Source organism: Oryctolagus cuniculus, chromosome 10 (assembly GCF_964237555.1).
Source record: "Oryctolagus cuniculus chromosome 10, mOryCun1.1, whole genome shotgun sequence".
NCBI lineage: Eukaryota > Metazoa > Chordata > Mammalia > Lagomorpha > Leporidae > Oryctolagus > Oryctolagus cuniculus.
The window spans coordinates 95,968,543-95,985,652 of NC_091441.1; the positions used below are offsets into that span (position 1 = coordinate 95,968,543).

The 17,110-nt window shown below is 54.8% G+C and overlaps 1 protein-coding gene across 1 annotated transcript in view; it reads left to right on the plus strand.

Moving 5' to 3' along the window:
* Nucleotides 1-206: 206 nt before the first annotated feature.
* The window catches only part of CHDH (choline dehydrogenase), a 28,238-nt gene continuing 11,334 nt past the window's right edge, over nt 207-17,110 (plus strand). Inside the window, exons 1-2 of the mRNA XM_051852328.2 lie at nt 207-338; nt 15,486-16,245. Coding sequence (XP_051708288.2) covers nt 15,540-16,245 — 706 coding nt within the window. The 5' untranslated portion in view covers nt 207-338; nt 15,486-15,539. The remainder of the gene's footprint in view (nt 339-15,485; nt 16,246-17,110) is intronic.

Genomic DNA, 17,110 nt, shown 5'->3' on the forward strand with positions numbered 1-17,110 from the left:
CGCAGAGCCGCCGCCCGGGCAGTGAGCGGGCTGGCCGGCCGGCCCTTCGCAGGGTGGGGAAAGTGGCAGCGCCCTCGCCCACGGGGCTCGGAGGGATGGGCCGGGTGCAAGCGGCCGGGAGCTCTGGGCAGGCGGCGCACGAGCGGCTGCGGCGCGCGGCGGCCCCTGCGCACAGGTGCGCTCGGTGAGCCAGGTGCGCCGATCGTACTCTCGCCCCGGGGTCTCGCTTCCGGACGCAGGGAGCGCGCGGGGCTCTGGACAGTCAGTTACAGCGCAACGGAGCGCGAGCAGCCGCCGGCGGCACCAGCTGTCCCGGCACTCGGGCCGGGCTGCAGAGGGTGAGTGGCGGGGAGCGCGGCCCGGGGCTGGGGGTTTGGCGAGTCTGGAGGGCCGGGCGGGGCGCCGGGCCCTCGGACACAAAAGGGGGTGGGGCGCTGGTGCCCAGCAAGCCTCGTTGACTTATTTGGGGTGTGTGTGTTGGGGGGGGGGCGGTCCTGCGCCGGGAACTGAGTCGACAGTCGAGCGGCAGAAAGCCCCTCCCCTCCACTCCCCCCGGGGCACTGCTCTCGGGTCTCTGAAGCGGAAGCCTGTGCGCTGTGGTTTGGGGGCCGAGAGGAGGCTCCTGCCCGCTGGTCTGGGGGAGACCACGGGATCTGCTTTCCCCAAGTCCCGCGCCCCTGCCCCTCTCCCCCGAGCTCCGGGGTGGGTGTTCCGGGGGGCCATCCTCTGAGCCAGGTTTGCGGGAAGGGTAACAGAACCTGTCCGTAGCTCGGAAGTGAATGTGGCCATGCTCAGGGTCACTGAAACCTGGCTGCATTAGCTCCATTGTGCAGATGAGAAGGCAGAGGCCTAGATAGGGATGGGAATTTATGGGTGGGTGGTCAGCTGGTGAGCTTGAGCCAAGCAGCTGTTTTTGGTTGAGGCCCTGTTGTGTGCCTGGGGTGGGGCCTGTGTGTGTGTGTTCCGCATGTGGGGCCCCAGGACATGGGACTCCTGACCAGGAAAAGCAGCCTGGCTCCCCTCTGCCTGGTGCTGGGCCGCCGGGGGCCCCTCGCACAACCTCTCTGAGTTGCTCTGGGGCTGTGGTCATGCAGGTCCTTCGTTTCTGTCCAGCAATCGCCTGCTGGGTGGCAGGTTCGGGGTGCAAAGGTGAACCAGCACACGGGCACTCTGGGAATGAGACCGAGCGTGGTGAGAAGCGGAGGGCGGTGGTGCATGCGTCGGCTAGTTTGAGATCCTGAACTTTGTCCCAGGGTGCCCAGGCCGGCGTGGCTAGGAATGCCCCCTGCGTGGCTGCGAGGAGGGAGTTGTTCTCCCACTGTGTTTGCTAACAGAGTTCCGAGTCCTTGCTGCAGGCCAGGCCCCGCTGCAAGGGCCTGGGGCTTTTGAGTGTCAGGGTTCAGAGTGGGACCTGGAGATCTGGGAGGTGGGGAGGAGAGCCCGCCTGCAGGTGAGCGTCCCCCAGGCCAGGACTGAAGGGGGGTTTGGGAATGCAGCCAGAAGAGCTCCCCCATCAGAGGGGAGGTGCTCAGGGAGTCTCCTGTGCCAGAGAGCTGGTGCATGGGTGGAAAGGGGGTGGGGCGTGGGCCCAGAGGTGCTTTGTTTTAAGAAGGGGAGGGGCTGGGATTCTTTCTCCAGGTGGAAGCTGGTGAGCCAAGGAGAGAGGCAGAATGAGGTGGGGGTGGTGTGGAGGTGGCCAAGCTCACAGCCTGAGTGCCCCTACCCCGCCCCCACTGTCTTGGAGCCAGAGTTGACAGCCAGAGTTGGTCTCCTGCGGCTTTGGGCTGGGGCTCTGTAGACAGGACGGTGAGAGGGTCTGGAAGGAGAGGCTGTGAGGAGGGCCCTGCAGCCTGCGCTGGCCAGCCCCGTGAGTGGAGTCACACGTCCCCATCTCCTCCTGTGGATTCCCACGCCTCCAGGGTCCCTCTCTGAGAGGGCCTTGATGAAACGGGAGGAGTCAGCGCCGCCTGCTGGAGGGGACGGTGTTGGCAGCTTGCTGGGTCCCTGCCCTGGCGCTGTGTCAGGCTCCTCTTGTGTCAGATGGAGTGGATGAGGCCGGAGAGTGGCAGTGAGGTGACGCAGCCGGGGACAGATGGCCCCCAACAGTCTTCAAAGGTCTGCTGAGCCTGGGCTTGGCGTCTGGGGGCTGGCGCTCATTACTCGTTTGCATGAATGAATCAAAGCAGGTCTTCCTTGAAGGCCAGGGCTTAAGCCTGCCCACCCAGGAGAGTTGGTTTGTCTACCTCGTCTTGGTCCACAGGTGGGGCAAAGGTCAGGGCTCCTTACAGAGCCCGGGAGGCAGCTGTGCCTCAGACCCCCTGGATCTGTGCCACCTCTGGGGGTCATGGCTCCCTGGTTCTCTGACTCGCCCTCTGTTGGCCTTAAGCGCAGCTGTTGGTATTTTACAGCCTCAGTTTCCCCATCTGGAACACAGGGCTGATGTCAGCCCTGTGTCCCCAGCAGGGCTGTTAGGAGACTCAGAAGAAAGACAAGGCAGGAGAGAAAGTCTCGGGCCTTAAAACTGTGCAGATTTAGGGGCTGGGGAGGCAGGGCAGTGAAAGAGAAACCTGTTATCTCCATGACCCTGAAAGAGATATCCTGTTGGGCCCAAGAGTAATGACAGTGCCCGGGCCCTGTCCGCGCTCAGCAGCTGCCTGTGTCATCTGCGAGAGCAGAAGGGCGAGACAGTTATTGACATGTCCTAGGTCCAGCCTGCGCCCACACAGGTGGAATTTTCCACTTGGTTCTCTTGCAAAGATTAATCAAGGCCCTGGCTGGTCAACAGTGGATTCATTGTTTCTTGGCAGGGACACCCCTGGAGCTGGGAGAGGAGCAGCTGGGGGTGTGCCCGGCCTCAGGGCCTTCCACCCTGAGCCCTGTGTTCTGCTCCAGCTGGTTGGGCTTGGTGGACTCAGGTTTAACTGGTCCTCGAAGCCACCCCGCAGGCATGCACCCGTTGTTCCCAGGAGGGCTGCAAACTTATTCTCCACTGCAGTAGGAGAGGCTGGCCTGGGAAAGCCCGGGGGTCCTGTTTCCCAGTCTCCCGGGTTCCCAACTTGGTTTCCACGCGTGTTGTTTTCACACTGGGACATCACAGAAAGTCCAGAACGCGGCAGAGGCGGGTGCTACTGTTCCCACGCAGTCCCGAGGGGCTTCAGGGAGGTCACCCTAGACTTCAGGGGCAAAGCTTGAGCACCGTGCTGGCCACATGGAGCCGGCCTGGTGATACTTTTGTGAAATCAGAGCATGATGATGTTATTATTCATAAGTCAGAGCAGAATGGAACTCAGCTTGTTAGCGGAGATCCGAGTGGGGTTCTCTTCTTCACACAAGAAAGAATTCCTGAGTGAGACAGAGAGTAGTGGTAAGCGAAGTAGCAAGGTTTACTGGGGTGGGGCATGGTCAGAACGGATGCGACAGAATCCGAGAGTCACTCAGGCTGGGGAAGCAAGGCTGCATGGTTACATGCAGAGAATACACCTGGCAGGGAGGCGGCAGCTCAGGAGAGCTGAGAGCTGGGCACACGCCGTCTGGGTTCAGACTGGGGCTTATAAGGGACAGGGGTTCAGCTCTCCTCCTCCTCTTCCTCCTCTTCCTCCTCTTCCTCCTCTTCCTCCTCTTCCTCCTCTTCCTCCTCTTCCTCCTCTTCCTCCTCCTCCAGGACAAAGGGTTTGCTGAGTGCAATTTAGAATCCCCCCCACCCCAGGTCCTTGCACTGGGCAGGGCAGCCTCCCTTAGGTCGGCTGTCTTGAAGGAAGAGTGTGATGGATTTATTGCTCAGTGTTACCAGGCCAGGTACCCTGTTTAGTGCTGAGAGGAGAGGAGAGAGAATTGTCCCAGAGGAGCTTCCTGACAGGCTCGTGCTGTGCACTTGATAAAATCCCTTCCTGCGTCCAGCTTTCCTCTGCATCCACCCACATGTGTTCTTAGCCCTCCGTGAACTAGGAGATGGGTGGCTCTAGTCCCACTTTGCAGATGAGGACCCCGAGGCCGGAGATGTGAAAGCAGGAGTGGCGGCCAAGCTGAGGCTGCAGCCCAAAGACCTTGACCACCAGCCACGTTCACTTTTAAAACAGAACAGCCTGAACGTAGACGCCCGGCACTCGGCACAGGGGCTGCACGCGAGTATGAGGTCGTTCCCTAAGTCTGTGCTGGCGATGCACGGGTGCTGGTCAATGTCTTAGATTAGCCCCAAGCTCCGGGCTTGTTTCTATGCTGTAGTTTGGCGACAGAATACTTGGCAGTGGAGAGAAAGCAGCCGTCTTCTTTCTCCTTTTTCTTGTGTAAAGCAGCGTGATTTGTAGTCTCGGGCCGCTCCGCAGCTAGGCTGATCCCGGAGGTGGGAAGGGGAGCCGTGGTGAGGCTGCGTGAGAAAGCTGGCTGGGTCGCCACGCTGCCAGGGGGCCTGGGCCCGGGCCAGCACTCGGCACACTTCCTGGGCCTTGCTGGCCCCGGCCGGAGGTGGCTCCACTTGCCCTGGTGTGGTAGCAGGCGAGTGGGTGTGGATTGAAAAATCCAGCAGCCTGGGAAGGGTGTTAGGGCGCTGGTTTGGGAAGCCCGCATGCCGTATCAGAGTGCCTGGGTTGGATTCCTGCCTCCAACTCCCAGTGCAGACCCTGGGAGGCAATGGTAAGGCCTCAAATAACGGGGTCCCTGCCACCCAGGTGGGAGACCTGGATGGAGTTTCATGCTGGCTCCTGGCTTCGGCCTCAGCTACTGTGGTAGGCACTTGGGAGTCACCCAGCGGAGGGGAGCACTCTGTCCGTCGCTTTCTCTGCCACAGGCTTTGCAGTGCTCCTGCTGCTGACCTTGCTGTGTTAGGAGGAGGTACTGGAGTCTGGGCAGCAGACGTGGGCCAGGAAGCTCTGTCCCAGGGTCCCTGGCAGGCCACGTAAGCTGATGGATTTGGGGTCTCCAGAGGGTTCCTATCTGGTCCCTAACAGAGCTTGTCAACCTCTCTGTAGTGAAGGACCAGATGTTAAATTTTAGTCTCCTGCTGACCCCTTTAAGACTACAAGGCACTGGGGTGCGGCTGGTTAGGCCACAGCTTGAGACCCTGGCATCCCATGTGAGAGCGCGGAGTGCCGGCTGCTCCGCTTCTGATCCAGCTCCCTGCTCCTGTGCCTGGGAAGGCAGTACAGCAGCTGATGGCCCCAGTGCCTGGGCCTTGCCACCCACATGGGAGACCTGGATGGAGTTTTTGGCTGCTGGCCTCAGCCTGGCTGCTGTGGGCATTTGGGGAGTGCAGCTGGAAGAATTTCTCTGTATGTCTGTCTCTCTCTGCCTTTTAAATAAATAAATAATTTCAAAAGAATTATTTATTTATTTTGAAAGGCAGAGATACAGAGAGGCAGAGGCAGAAGAGAGATCTTCCATCCGCTGGTTCACTCTCCATTTGGCTGCAACGGCTGGAGCTGCGCCGATCTGAAGCCAGGAGCCAGGAGCTTCTTCTGGGTCTCCCACATGGGTGCAGGGGCCCAAGCACTTGGGCCATCTTCCACTGCTTTCCCAGGCCATAGCAGAGAGCTGGATTGGAAGTGGAACAGCTGGGACTAGAACTGGTGTCCATATGGGATGCCGGCTCTGCAGGCTGTAGCTTTACTGGGGCTATGCCACAGCGCTGGCCCCAAATCTTTTTTTTTTTTTTTTAATTTTTTAAATACGAGGATGTCTCAAAAAGTTCATGAAAAATGGAATTAAAAGATGTTTATATGGTTGTGAAATTTTTTTTTGAAATCTCTAGATTATTCATGCACATTTCCGTGAGCATTTTGAAGTCCCCTCATACAATAAAAACGAAGAAATATCTCCTATCAACCTGTTATCTCAGTTTCAGAAGGTCACTGGGCCAGATGGCTGTGGAAGTTGCACGTTCTGACTTTCGATTCTGCACTTACTTTGGCAGACAGTCACAGTGCGTGAGCCTGCACCGCTGGCCGGCTGCGCTGTATCCTGTCACGCCTGGGTGTGAGGCGGGTGCTTTGTAACTGTTGAACCCTGTCCCTGAGGGCAGCCTGTTAGCAGCAGTTAGGACACAGCTTAGCCTGTGTCCCATCTGGGAGTGCCTGATTCAAGTCCCGCCTTTGCTTCCAAGCCAGCTTCCTGCTGATGCACGTGCCTGGAGGAGCAGGCTCACGTAGGCGGGGAGGTTCCCGCCTCCCGCGTGGGGGACCCGGGCTGTTGTACACATTTAAAAAATTTTTTTCTTTTTGACAGGCAGAGTTAGACAGTGAGAGAGAGAGACAGAGAGAAAGGTCTTCCTTCCATTGGTTTACCCCCTAAATGGCCGCTACGGCTGGTGCACTGCGCCAATCTGAAGCCAGGAGCCAGAGTTTCTTCTGGGTCTCCCACACAGGTGCAGGGGCCCAAGGACTTGGGCCATTTTCTACTGCTTTCCCAGGCCATAGCAGAGAGCTGGATTGGAAGAGGAGCAGCCGGGACTAGAACCGGCGCTCATATGGGATGCTGCAGTGCTAGTCCCTGTTGTACACATTTGAGGGGAGAGAATCAGTACCCGGACGGAAGATCTCTCTTTTTCTCTGTTTCTCTGCCTTTCAAATAAAATGAAAATCAGTTAAAATTTTTAAGTTTTTTTTTTATTTGAAAGAGTTATGGTTATGGTGAGAGGGGAGGGGAAGAGAGGAAGAGAGAGGGAGAGAGGGAGATTGATCTTCCATCTGCTGGTGCACTCCCCAAATGGTCACAACAGCCAGGGCTGGGCCAGGCTGAAGCCAGGAGCCAGGAGCTTCATCCAGGTCTCCCACAGGGGTGCAGGGGCCCAAGCACTTGGACCATCCTCTGCTGCTTTCCCAGGTGCATTACCAGGGAACTGGATAGGAAGTGGAGCAGCAGGGACCTGAATGGGCACCCGTATAGGATGCCTGTGTTGCAGGCAGTGGCTTAACCTGCCACATCCCAACATTGGCCCCTATTAATAAACATTTTTTACAAAGTATACTGGAAAGAGGAAGCTGCTTTTACCCAGGAGCCCAAAGTTGTGGGGCCCAGTGTGAAACCCCTGAGGCTCAGCCAGGCCTTCTGCCCGGCCATCCTCGTGCCCTATGTTCTTGCCCCGCCTGCGTGAGTGGGGCAGTCTTGGATTTCAGGTAAGCAGGGCAGTGGCGAAGCTCCCCTCCGTGTTGGGAACTCTGAAACGTGGCCAGGGTTAGCCAGGAAGGGATGGCTGACACGAGAGAGCCATGTCCCAGTCGCCCGCTCCTCCACCTGGTCCCAGGAGTGATTTTAGTTCACACCCTGGACACTTGGTCGGGGCCAGTGTTGGAGTGTGTGTCTAAAGCAGCGCTTGCAGACAGCGCGAGTGCAGGCCACTGTCCCACCCGCCAGGCAGCCATTTCTCTGCATGCAGTTCTCAGATGAATAGGAGCCCCAGCCAGTTCTCAGATAAGCAGGAGCCGCGCGTGGCGGAGAGCAGGGCCTCCTTCCACCTCACTCTGTAGGGTTGGTTGCTTACTTGTATGTGGCCTTTCCCGCGGCATCCTGTTGGTGACGCCCCTTTGGCTTGTTCCTCCGGCTGCCACACTGCCTGGGAGCTGGTCGATGGGCCCAGAGGTGCCATCGCGTTCCGCTCCCAACTCTGGCGAGGGCCCTGCAGGATGCTGGCTGCGGTTTCCCGGTCAGGCTCCTGCTGCCGCTGCAAGGAGCCACTGTTGGTTTTTTGATCGGGGGTGAAGTCACTTCGGGGAGGCCGATGCTGACCTGCACCTGTGCCTCTTCCTGCTTGTGCTGGTTGCAGGCCCCCTCGCTCTGAGATCAGTTAGGCTGCGTGGAGAGCTGGCCAGAGGGGTGGAGAGGGGCTCGCAGGAGCAGGGACGCAGCTGGGATGGCGTGGGCAGGTCCTGGGGCACATGACCTGATCCGTGCCAGTGTCCAAGGCCTGGACCAAAGTGGGTGGCCCCAGCAGCTCTGACTCCACCCCTGGAAGAGTTCCCAAACGCCCCGCCTCCCCTCCCAGAAAGAACGGTGCACTCTTTGATGTCAGTCACATAACAGGCATTTTTCCAAGTGCCTGCTGCCTGCCAGGCTCTGGCAGTGACTGGATGTGGTGGGGAGAGCAGCCAGGGCTGTGCTGGGGCCACTAGGCTGTGGGTGTCCTGGTGGCTGCCTGAGCCTCCTGTGCCTGGCCCCAGGAGGGCCTTTGGCAGCCCCTGCAGAGGGCGGGGCTCCTGTTCTTCACTGCTGTGTTACTGTGCAGCCGTGCACACCCGGGCCTAAGTCCCCTCGGCTGTCTCTGCAGCGGGTGGCCCCACGTCCTCACCTTCACCCAGGCATGGGGCAGCCCAGCGTGCAGGGCTTTTTATGTCTGTAGGGTCCCGCTCCTTGAGGGGCCACCCTGACATGCCCCCCACCCCCACCCCCTATCCCCCGTGTGCCAGGAGCTCAGCTCTGGGTGGGGCCCGGAGGGAATGAGTCCCCTCAGCGGTGACCTCTGTCACACCCAGCCTCCTGAACACACCTCAGGTGCATGGGCTGTGGGCAAGCAGCTCGGGGCCTCACCCTCGGTGTGGGGACCGCACAGTTGCCCACCCGGCACCTTGTGTTTGGGGCGACCCCCATAGGGACTTAGCATACAACAGAGGTGGGTCCTTGAAGGCAGACCCAGGGCCCCAGGGCCTGAGGAAGTGCTGAGGGAGCAGCAGAGGGGAGGGGGAAGCAGACTGGCATCCCAGGAGCCACCAGCATCAGCCGCCCTCAGAGGCCTGGGGCCAGCAGCACCCTGGCGCTGGTATCAGCAGAGCCGGGGAAAACAGCGGGCCTTTCAGACTCTTGGCTCCCACCTTGGGGTTCCCTGGCAGCCTGTGACCGAGACCCTTCCCGCCCAGGGCCACCACCCGCCACTGAGGACAGCCCACGTGGGGCTGTGAAATTAGACACCTGTGCCCACTCAGCAGGCTCTGCCAGGCCACAGGAGAGCACCCGAACCTTTGCCGCCCCTTCAGCACTCTGGCCTGGGTCCTTAGGATCTCCCCCATTTCGAGTGCAATGGCCCCGACCCCTCAGCTCCTGTGACGTGGCTTTGTGGGTCAGTCCAAGTGGCGAGGTGGTTCTCAGCCTTGGACTTGACCTGGGGCAGGGCCAGGGCCAGAGGTCCACTCCTCAGGGCCTCGGATGTGGGTGATGGTGATGCCTCCCCTGCCATACACGTACGCACCCAGCATCTCCTCTGGGGCTCAGTAGGGTAACCGCTAAGAAGTGCTCGGCGCAGGGAGCTTTTTTCCACATCCTGCCCAGCATCTGTTATTTTTTGTCTTTTTAAATAATGTGCATTGTGCTTGGGATAAGAAGAGGGCTGGAAATATTGAGTATTTTCCATGCATTTGTATAGCTGCTTTTGAGAAATGTCTATTCAGATCATTTACCCATTTATTTTAGTATTATTTTTAATAGATTTATTTATTTGTTATTGAAAAAGAGTTGCAGAGAGAGGGAGAGACAGAGAGAGGTCTTCCATCTGCTAGTTCACTCCCTGGATGGCTACAGCAGCCAGTTCTGGGCCAAGCCAAAGCCAGGGGCTTCATCCGGGTCTCCTATGTGGGTAGCAGGGGCCCAAACACTTGAGCTGTGTTCTGCTGCTCTCCTAGGCACATTGGCAGGGAGCTGCATTAGAAGTGGAGCTGCTGGGACACAAACCAGCGCCCATATGGTATGGGCATTTGGGGAGTGAACTAGTAGATGGAAGATTTCTCTTTCTCTTTCTGTCTCTGTCTCTCTTTCTGTCTCTATCTGTCTCTGTGTAACTCTTTCAAATAAATCTTTTTAAGAAATTTAACAAAAATTTTAACAAATTTCCCTGCAACTCTGCTGAATTTGTTTAGTAGCTTTAATGGGGTTTTTTGGTTTGTTTTCAGTGTGGACTTTTTAGGATTTTCTATATACAAAATCCTGTCACCCATGAACATAGATAATTTTTAAAAAAGATTTATTTACTTGAAAGGTAGAGTTACAGAGAGTCAGGGGCAGAGAGAGAGAGAGAGAAGGAGAGAGAGAGGTTTTCCATCCACTGGTTCACTCCTCAGATACCTCAACGGAGCCAGGAACTTTTTCTGGGTCTCCCATGTGGGTGCAGGGGCCCAGGGACTTGGGCCATCTTCCACTGCTTTCCCAGGCCATAGCAGAGAGCTGGATCGGATGTGGAGTAGCCGGGACTCAAACCAGTGCCCATGTGGGATGCTGGCACTGCAGGTGGTGGCTTTACCCTCTACACCACAGCGCCAGCCCCAGACAGAGATAATTTTACTGCTTTCTACTTTGTTGCCTTTTTGCGTCCTTCCTGAATTGTTCTGGCTAGGACTTCCAATGCCACGTGGAATAGAAAGGGTGAGATCGAGTGACTTTGTTTTGTTTCTGACATTAGGGGAAAAGCTCTCCGTCTTGAGGCCTTGAGTATACTGTTAGCTGTGAGGATTCTTCACGTGTGGCTCTGGTTGCGTTGGGGAAGTTTCCTTCTATTCCTAATTTATTGAGTGTTTTTGTCATGCAAGGGTATTGAATTTTGTCAGATGCTGCTTTTCTTTTGCATCAGTCGGGATGATCATGTGGCTCTTCCTTTATTCTGTTAATGCTGTTTATTATATTGATTGGTTTTTGTATATTGAGTTATCCTTGCTGTCCAGAGATAAATTCCACTTGGTCGTAGTGTATAATCCTGTTACTATGTCACTGAATTCATTTTGTTAGTATTCTGTGGGAGATACATGCATCAGTATTCATAAGGGATATTCTATATATTTGTATCTATTATATATCTATATCTATTATAGAATATCCCTTATGAATATAATGTCCGAGTCTTTGGGCCCCTGCATAAGGTAATATCTTTTATATCTGGGTAATATTCATAGAATACGTTAGGAAGTTTTCCCTCCTCTTCAACTTTGTGGAAGAGTTTGAGAAGGGTTGATATTTAATTCTTCTTTAAATGTTTGGTATAGGGGCCAGCATTGTGGCATAGGAGGTTAAGTTTCTACCTGCAGTGGTAGCATCCCATGTGGGTGCCAGTTCAAGCCCTAGCTGCTGCACTTCCAATCCAGCTCCCTGCTAATGTGCCTGGGAAAGCAGCAGAGGATGGCCCAAGTGCTTGGGTCCCTGCACCCACGTGAGAGATCCAGATAAGGGACTGCTGGCTTCAGCCTGGCCTATTCCTGGCTGTTTCAGCCATATGGGGTGTGAGCCAGGAAATGGAAGATCGATCAATTTCTCTCTCTGTCTCTCTCCCCCTCTCCCCCTCTCTCCTTGTTTCCCTCTCTCCCTCTCTCCCTTTCTCCCTTTCCCTCTCTCTGTGCTTTTCAAATAAATAAATGAATCTTTAAAAAGTTTGGTATAAGTCACCCATGGAGCCATTTGATCAGGTTTGTTGAAGTTTTCTAATTCTTTATGATTCAATTTTCATTGTGTTTTTCTGGGAGTTTGTCCATTTCATCAAGGTTTTCTGATTTTCATCTAGGTTGATGTATTATTGTTTATAGTACTTTGTTATGTTATAGTCTTTTATTTTTGTAAAATCATAAGCTATATCTCCATTGTCATTTCTGATTTTAATAATTTGAGCTTTTTAAAGTCTTTTTATGGATGAAAGATTTGTCAGTTTTTTTTTTTATTATTATTTTGAAGAGTCGATGTTTGGTGTCATTGATTTTTTTCCTCTGGTTTTTCCTTTTTATTTACCTCTGTTCTAATCTTTACTGTTTGTTTTGGTTTTGGTCTAGCTTACTTTTCTATTTCTTTAAGACAGAAAGTTATTATTTGAAATAGTCCTTTTTTAAGGAATTAATTCGAGAGACAAAGAGCTCCTATCCACTGGTTCACTCTCCAGATGCCCACAATGGCCAGGAATGAGCCTACTGGAAGCTGGGAGCTCCATCCAGCTTCTCCCATGTAGGTGGCAGGAACCCAATTACATGAGCAGCACTGCTGCCTCCCAGGGTCGGCACTAGGAAGAAACCGGGTCAGGATCCAGAGGCAGGTACTCGGACATAGGCGCAGGTATCTTAGCCGGCGTTTAAACTGCTGGGCCGAGTGCCCGCCCCTCTTCCTTTTTAATGTGTGCATTTGTAGCTGGAAATTTCCCTCTCAGCATGGCTTTCACTGCATCTCGTATGTTTTGGTTTGTTATGTTTTCATCGTTTCTCTTAAGGTATCTTCTAATTTCCCTTGTGATTTCTCCTTTGATCAGTTGGTTACTTAAAAGTATATTATTTTTTAAAGATTTATCTGAAAGGCAGAACCTCAGTGAGAGAGAGAGAGAGGAGGAGAAGGGGAAGGAGAGGATGGGGAAAGGGAGAAAGATCTTTTATCTGCTGTTTCACTCCCCACTTGGCCACAACAGCTGGGGCTGGACCAGGCAAAGCCAAGAGCCAGGAATTCCATCTGGGTCTCCTACACGGGAGAAACCCGAGTACTGGAGCCGTCACCTGCTGCCTCCCAGGGTGTGCATGAGCAGGGAGCTGGATCAGAAGCCGAGGACCCCAGGCCCTCACTGCGGTGTGGAGTGCGGGTTAACCCACTCTGCCACTTGCTTGTGTGCTTTCCATCTGTTGGCGATGTCTAGTTTGATTGCGTTGTGATTGGAAACAGTGCTTTGTGTGAGTTCGTTTCAATTAAGACTTTTTTTTGTGGCCTATCATGTGGTCTGTCCTGGGGGATGATCTCTGTGCACTGAGAAGTGTGTGTCCTGTTGGTTTGACGCCGATGTTTGTATTTGTTATCGCCAAGTGGCACACAGTGTCTTTAAGTCCTGTGTCTCTGGGTTGATTTTCTGTCTGGTTATTCTACATTTCCTGATGGAAATGCGTTCTGGTCCCCCAGGTGGGTAACAGGGGCCCAGGCACTTGGGCCTCCTGCTGCTGCCTTCTCAGGCTCATTAGCAGGAAGATGGGTCAGAAGCAGAGTAGCTGGGACTCAAAGCAGCCCTCCAGTATGGCACAGCAGTGTCACAGGTGGTGACTTAATGTGCTGTGCCATGACGTCAGCCCCTACACTCAGCGTCCAGTGCCTGTGGACACCCGGTTGTTGGGTACCCTTTGTGGAAAGGGCCCCATTGCATTGCCTTTACTCCTTTATCAAGGGCAGCCACGTAGGTTGTTGTGGTTCTAGTTCCAGGCTCTCTGTTGCGTCCCCTTGCTCTATTTGTTCTTCCACTGATTTCACACTGTGGTGTTTACAGTAGCTCTGCAGTAGGTCTGGAAGTCCGGTGGTGTCAGTCTCCTTACTTAGCTCTTCTTCTTCAGTATTGTGTCAGCTATCCTGGGCGTTTCACCTCTACAGGTAAACTCGTAAATGTCTACCAGTTTGTCAATACCCACAAAACAACTTGCTGGGATTGTTTTTTCAATTGGGATTGCATTGAATCTGTAGATTGTTGTAAAGAATTGATATCGTGACAACATTGAATATTCCTGTCCATGAAAATGGAGTATCTCTCCACTGATTTTACTTCTCTCATCTTAGTTTTTTGGTAGTTTTCCTAACATAGAACTTGCACATATTTTGTTAGAATTATAGCTTATTATTTCTTTGGGGTGCTAAATGATGCTGTATTTTTAATTCGAAGTCAGCTTGTTCATTGCTGGTGTGTAGAAAAGTGACTTTTGTATATTAGCTTTTTATCCTGCAACCTTGCTATAATTGCCTGAGTTCCAGGATTATTTTTTGATCCAATCTTTAGCTTTTCTACATGGGTGACCATGTTATCTGCAAACAGACTTTTATTTCTTCTGTATCATTCTGTATAGCTTTGGTTTCCTTTGCTGGTCTTAGTGCAGGAGCTAGAGCTTCCAGTATGTGAAAAATGAGTGGTGTTTCTTTCTAGTCCTAGTCTGTTGAGAGTCGGTTTTTCTTTTAAAATGCATAGTTTATCTGTGTCTGTCTTTATTATTATTTGAAAGGCAGAGGTACAGAGAGAGAGAGAGAGAGGCAGAGAGAGAGCTTCTATCTGCTGGTTCACTCCCCAAATGGTTGCAGTGGCCAAGGCTGTGCTAGGCTGAAGCCAGGAGCTTCTTCCAGGTCTCCCATGTGGGTGCAGAGGCCCAAACACGTGGGCCATCATCTGCTTTCCCAGGTGCCTTAGCAAGGAGCTGGAATGGAAGTGGAGCAGCCAGAACTTGAACCGGCACTGACATGGGATGCTGTCACTGCAGGTGGTGGCTTAACTCATTATAGCACAGCGCTGGCCTAGGGTTTTTTTTTTTTTTTTTTTTTTTTTGTTAATCATGAATGGGCAGTGGATTTTGTCAGGTTTTTAAGTCTCACAAATCCAGGTCTTCCATCAGCACAGCCTCCCAGGGTGTAAACTGGCAGCAGCTGCCAAGGAGAGCAGAGCTGGGACTCATCCCAGGTACTGCACCTCAGGATGCAGGCATCCCAGTGCCTCATCTGCTGCGGAATGACCAGCGCCTGCCCCGTATAGTTCTGTATGTGTGTGTATAGAAATATGCGTGTGTGCATCCAGAGGACATTTTACTCAGACACACGAGAGCTACTGCTCTGTAGTTTTCTTGTGGTGTGTGTGTGTGTGTGTGTGTGTGTGGTTTGGTACTAGGATGTTCCTGGCCTCACAGAATAAGTCAGGAAACAGTTGCCTCTGCTTCTGTCTTCTGGAAGAGATTGCAAAGAACTGGTATGCTTTCCTCTGTAACTGTGCGGCTCGCCAGGGCATCCATCCATCTGGGCTCAGAGCTCTGTGTGTCAGAGAGTGAGTCAGGAGAGACGCGGGCTGATTCAGCACTCCAGTCTCGCGTGTGAATTTTGGCTTGTTGGATCTTTCAAGGAATTGGCCCATTCCATGTAGGTTATCCTCTCCCTCACTTTAAAAGATGTTCAAGGCTACTTCAAAAACCTCGTAGAAAATGGAATTGAAGGGTACGTTAATTTGGTTGCAAAAGAAGTATGAAGTCCATGAGTCTTCAGAAGTGCATGGAAATGCAATCATTAAGAAACTGCAGGATTTCCTTTTTTTGCATTTAAATAAGTTTCTTTTTTTTTTAACTTTTATTTAATGAATATAAATTTCTGAAGAACAGCTTATGGATTACAATGGCTCCCCCCCCCCATAACTTCCCTCCCACCCGTGACCCTCCCCTCTCCCGTTTCCTCTCCCCTTCCATTCACATCAAGATTCATTAAATAAGTTTCTAAACATGTGCGTGGCTCATCCCTCAGTCTCGTTCTGCTGTCTTGATAGGAATTTTTTTTGAGTTTTATTTATTTGAGAGGCAGAGTGATGGAGATACAGATTTCCCACCTGTTGGTTCATTCCCCAAAGTGCCCACCGCTGCTGGGACTGGGCCAGGCTGAAGCCGGGAGCCTGGAGCTCCGTCTGGCTCTCCCAGGTGAGCGGCAGAGTCTCTAGGGCTTGGATCACTCTCTGCTGCCTTCCCAGGCGCATTAGCTGTGAGCTGGCCGGCTGATTCTGCACGTGCCCACGAGGTTCAGACTTTTTAAAAGCCTCCATTCCCCGTTTCCCGTTTCAGGACGCGTGGTTCATTCGTCTGCTCTCCGAGGACCGGAGGACTTGGGCTGGCAGCATGCGGTGGGTGCTTCGAAGCTGGCGGCTGGTGCGCCCTGGCCTGGATGCAGCCCTGGTGCGGGGGACACTAGGGCGGCCCCAGGGCAGCCGTGCTGTGGGCAGCGCGGGCGCCAGCACCGAGTTCAGCTACGTGGTGGTGGGCGCGGGCTCGGCGGGCTGCGTCCTGGCGGCGCGGCTCACCGAGGACCCCGCCGAGCGTGTGCTGCTGCTGGAGGCCGGGCCCAGGGATGTGTGGGCGGGCAGCAAGCGGCTGTCATGGAAGATCCACATGCCCGCGGCGCTCGTGGCCAACCTGTGCGACGACAGGTATAACTGGTGCTACCACACGGAGCCGCAGCCGGGCCTGGACGGCCGCGTGCTGTACTGGCCGCGCGGCCGCGTGTGGGGCGGCTCCTCGTCCCTCAACGCCATGGTCTACGTGCGCGGGCACGCCGATGACTACGACCGCTGGCAGCGCCAGGGCGCGCAGGGCTGGGACTACGCGCACTGCCTGCCCTACTTCCGCAAGGCGCAGGCGCACGAGCTGGGCGCAGACACGTACCGGGGCGGCGATGGGCCTCTGCGGGTGTCACGAGGCAAGACCAACCACCCACTGCACCGGGCCTTCCTGGAGGCGGCGCAGCAGGCCGGCTACCCCTTCACGGAGGACATGAACGGCTTCCAGCAGGAAGGTTTCGGCTGGATGGACATGACCATCCACGAAGGTAGGAAGCGCGGCCTTGCCTGTCCCCGCCTCCCCGTTGCAGTCAGCGCATGTGGACAGACAGGCGGGTCACGTCCCACCCCTACCCCCCCCCCCTCCCAGGATACACAACCCACAGCCCAAGGGCGAGGACTCGGGGTGGTGAGGCCTGGGCAGGTGTCCCTGGCCCCTGGTGCTGTGGCCGGGGAGGGTTTGGCCCAGAGTCTAGCTCTAGAGGCTGCAATAAGGGAGAAGCAGTCGGGAGAGGAGCGAGCGGCAGCCTCCCTTCTCTCCCTCCTTCCCTTCTCTTGTTTTAAAGATTTATTGATTTGAAAGAGTTACAGAAAGGAAGAGACAGAGATCTTCCATCCCCTGGTTCACTCCCGAAATGGCCACAACAGCCAGGCCCCAGCCAGGAGCCAGGAGCCTCCCCTGGGTCTCCCACATGGGTGCAGGGGCCCAAGCACTTGGGCCATCTTCCACTGCTTTCCCGGGCCAGTGGCAGGGAGCTGATCGGAAGTCGGGCAGCCGGAAGTCGGGCAGCTGGGACTCGAGCCGGCGCCCCTGTGGGATGCCAGCTACCCACCACGCCACGGAGCCGGCCCCTGCGGCCTCCCTTCTCCATCTCCGTTTGCACACCGGGGCCTCTGGCCCTATGCCCATGGAGAAACAAGGCAGCAGTGGACAGAGGCGTGCTCCCAGAGCTGCCACCCTCCTCCCCGGCTCTCAGATGTCAGGGCCCTGCAGTCTTAGCCTCGCTCCAAAGGCGGGGCCTGTGGGATCGGGGCAGGGCGGGTTCTCTCTCTGCATCCCCAGCCTCCTCCCCAGGTGTGGGCAAGGACGGGGTGGGGCAGGCGTGACATGGCGGATCTCGGTGCTCCATCTTG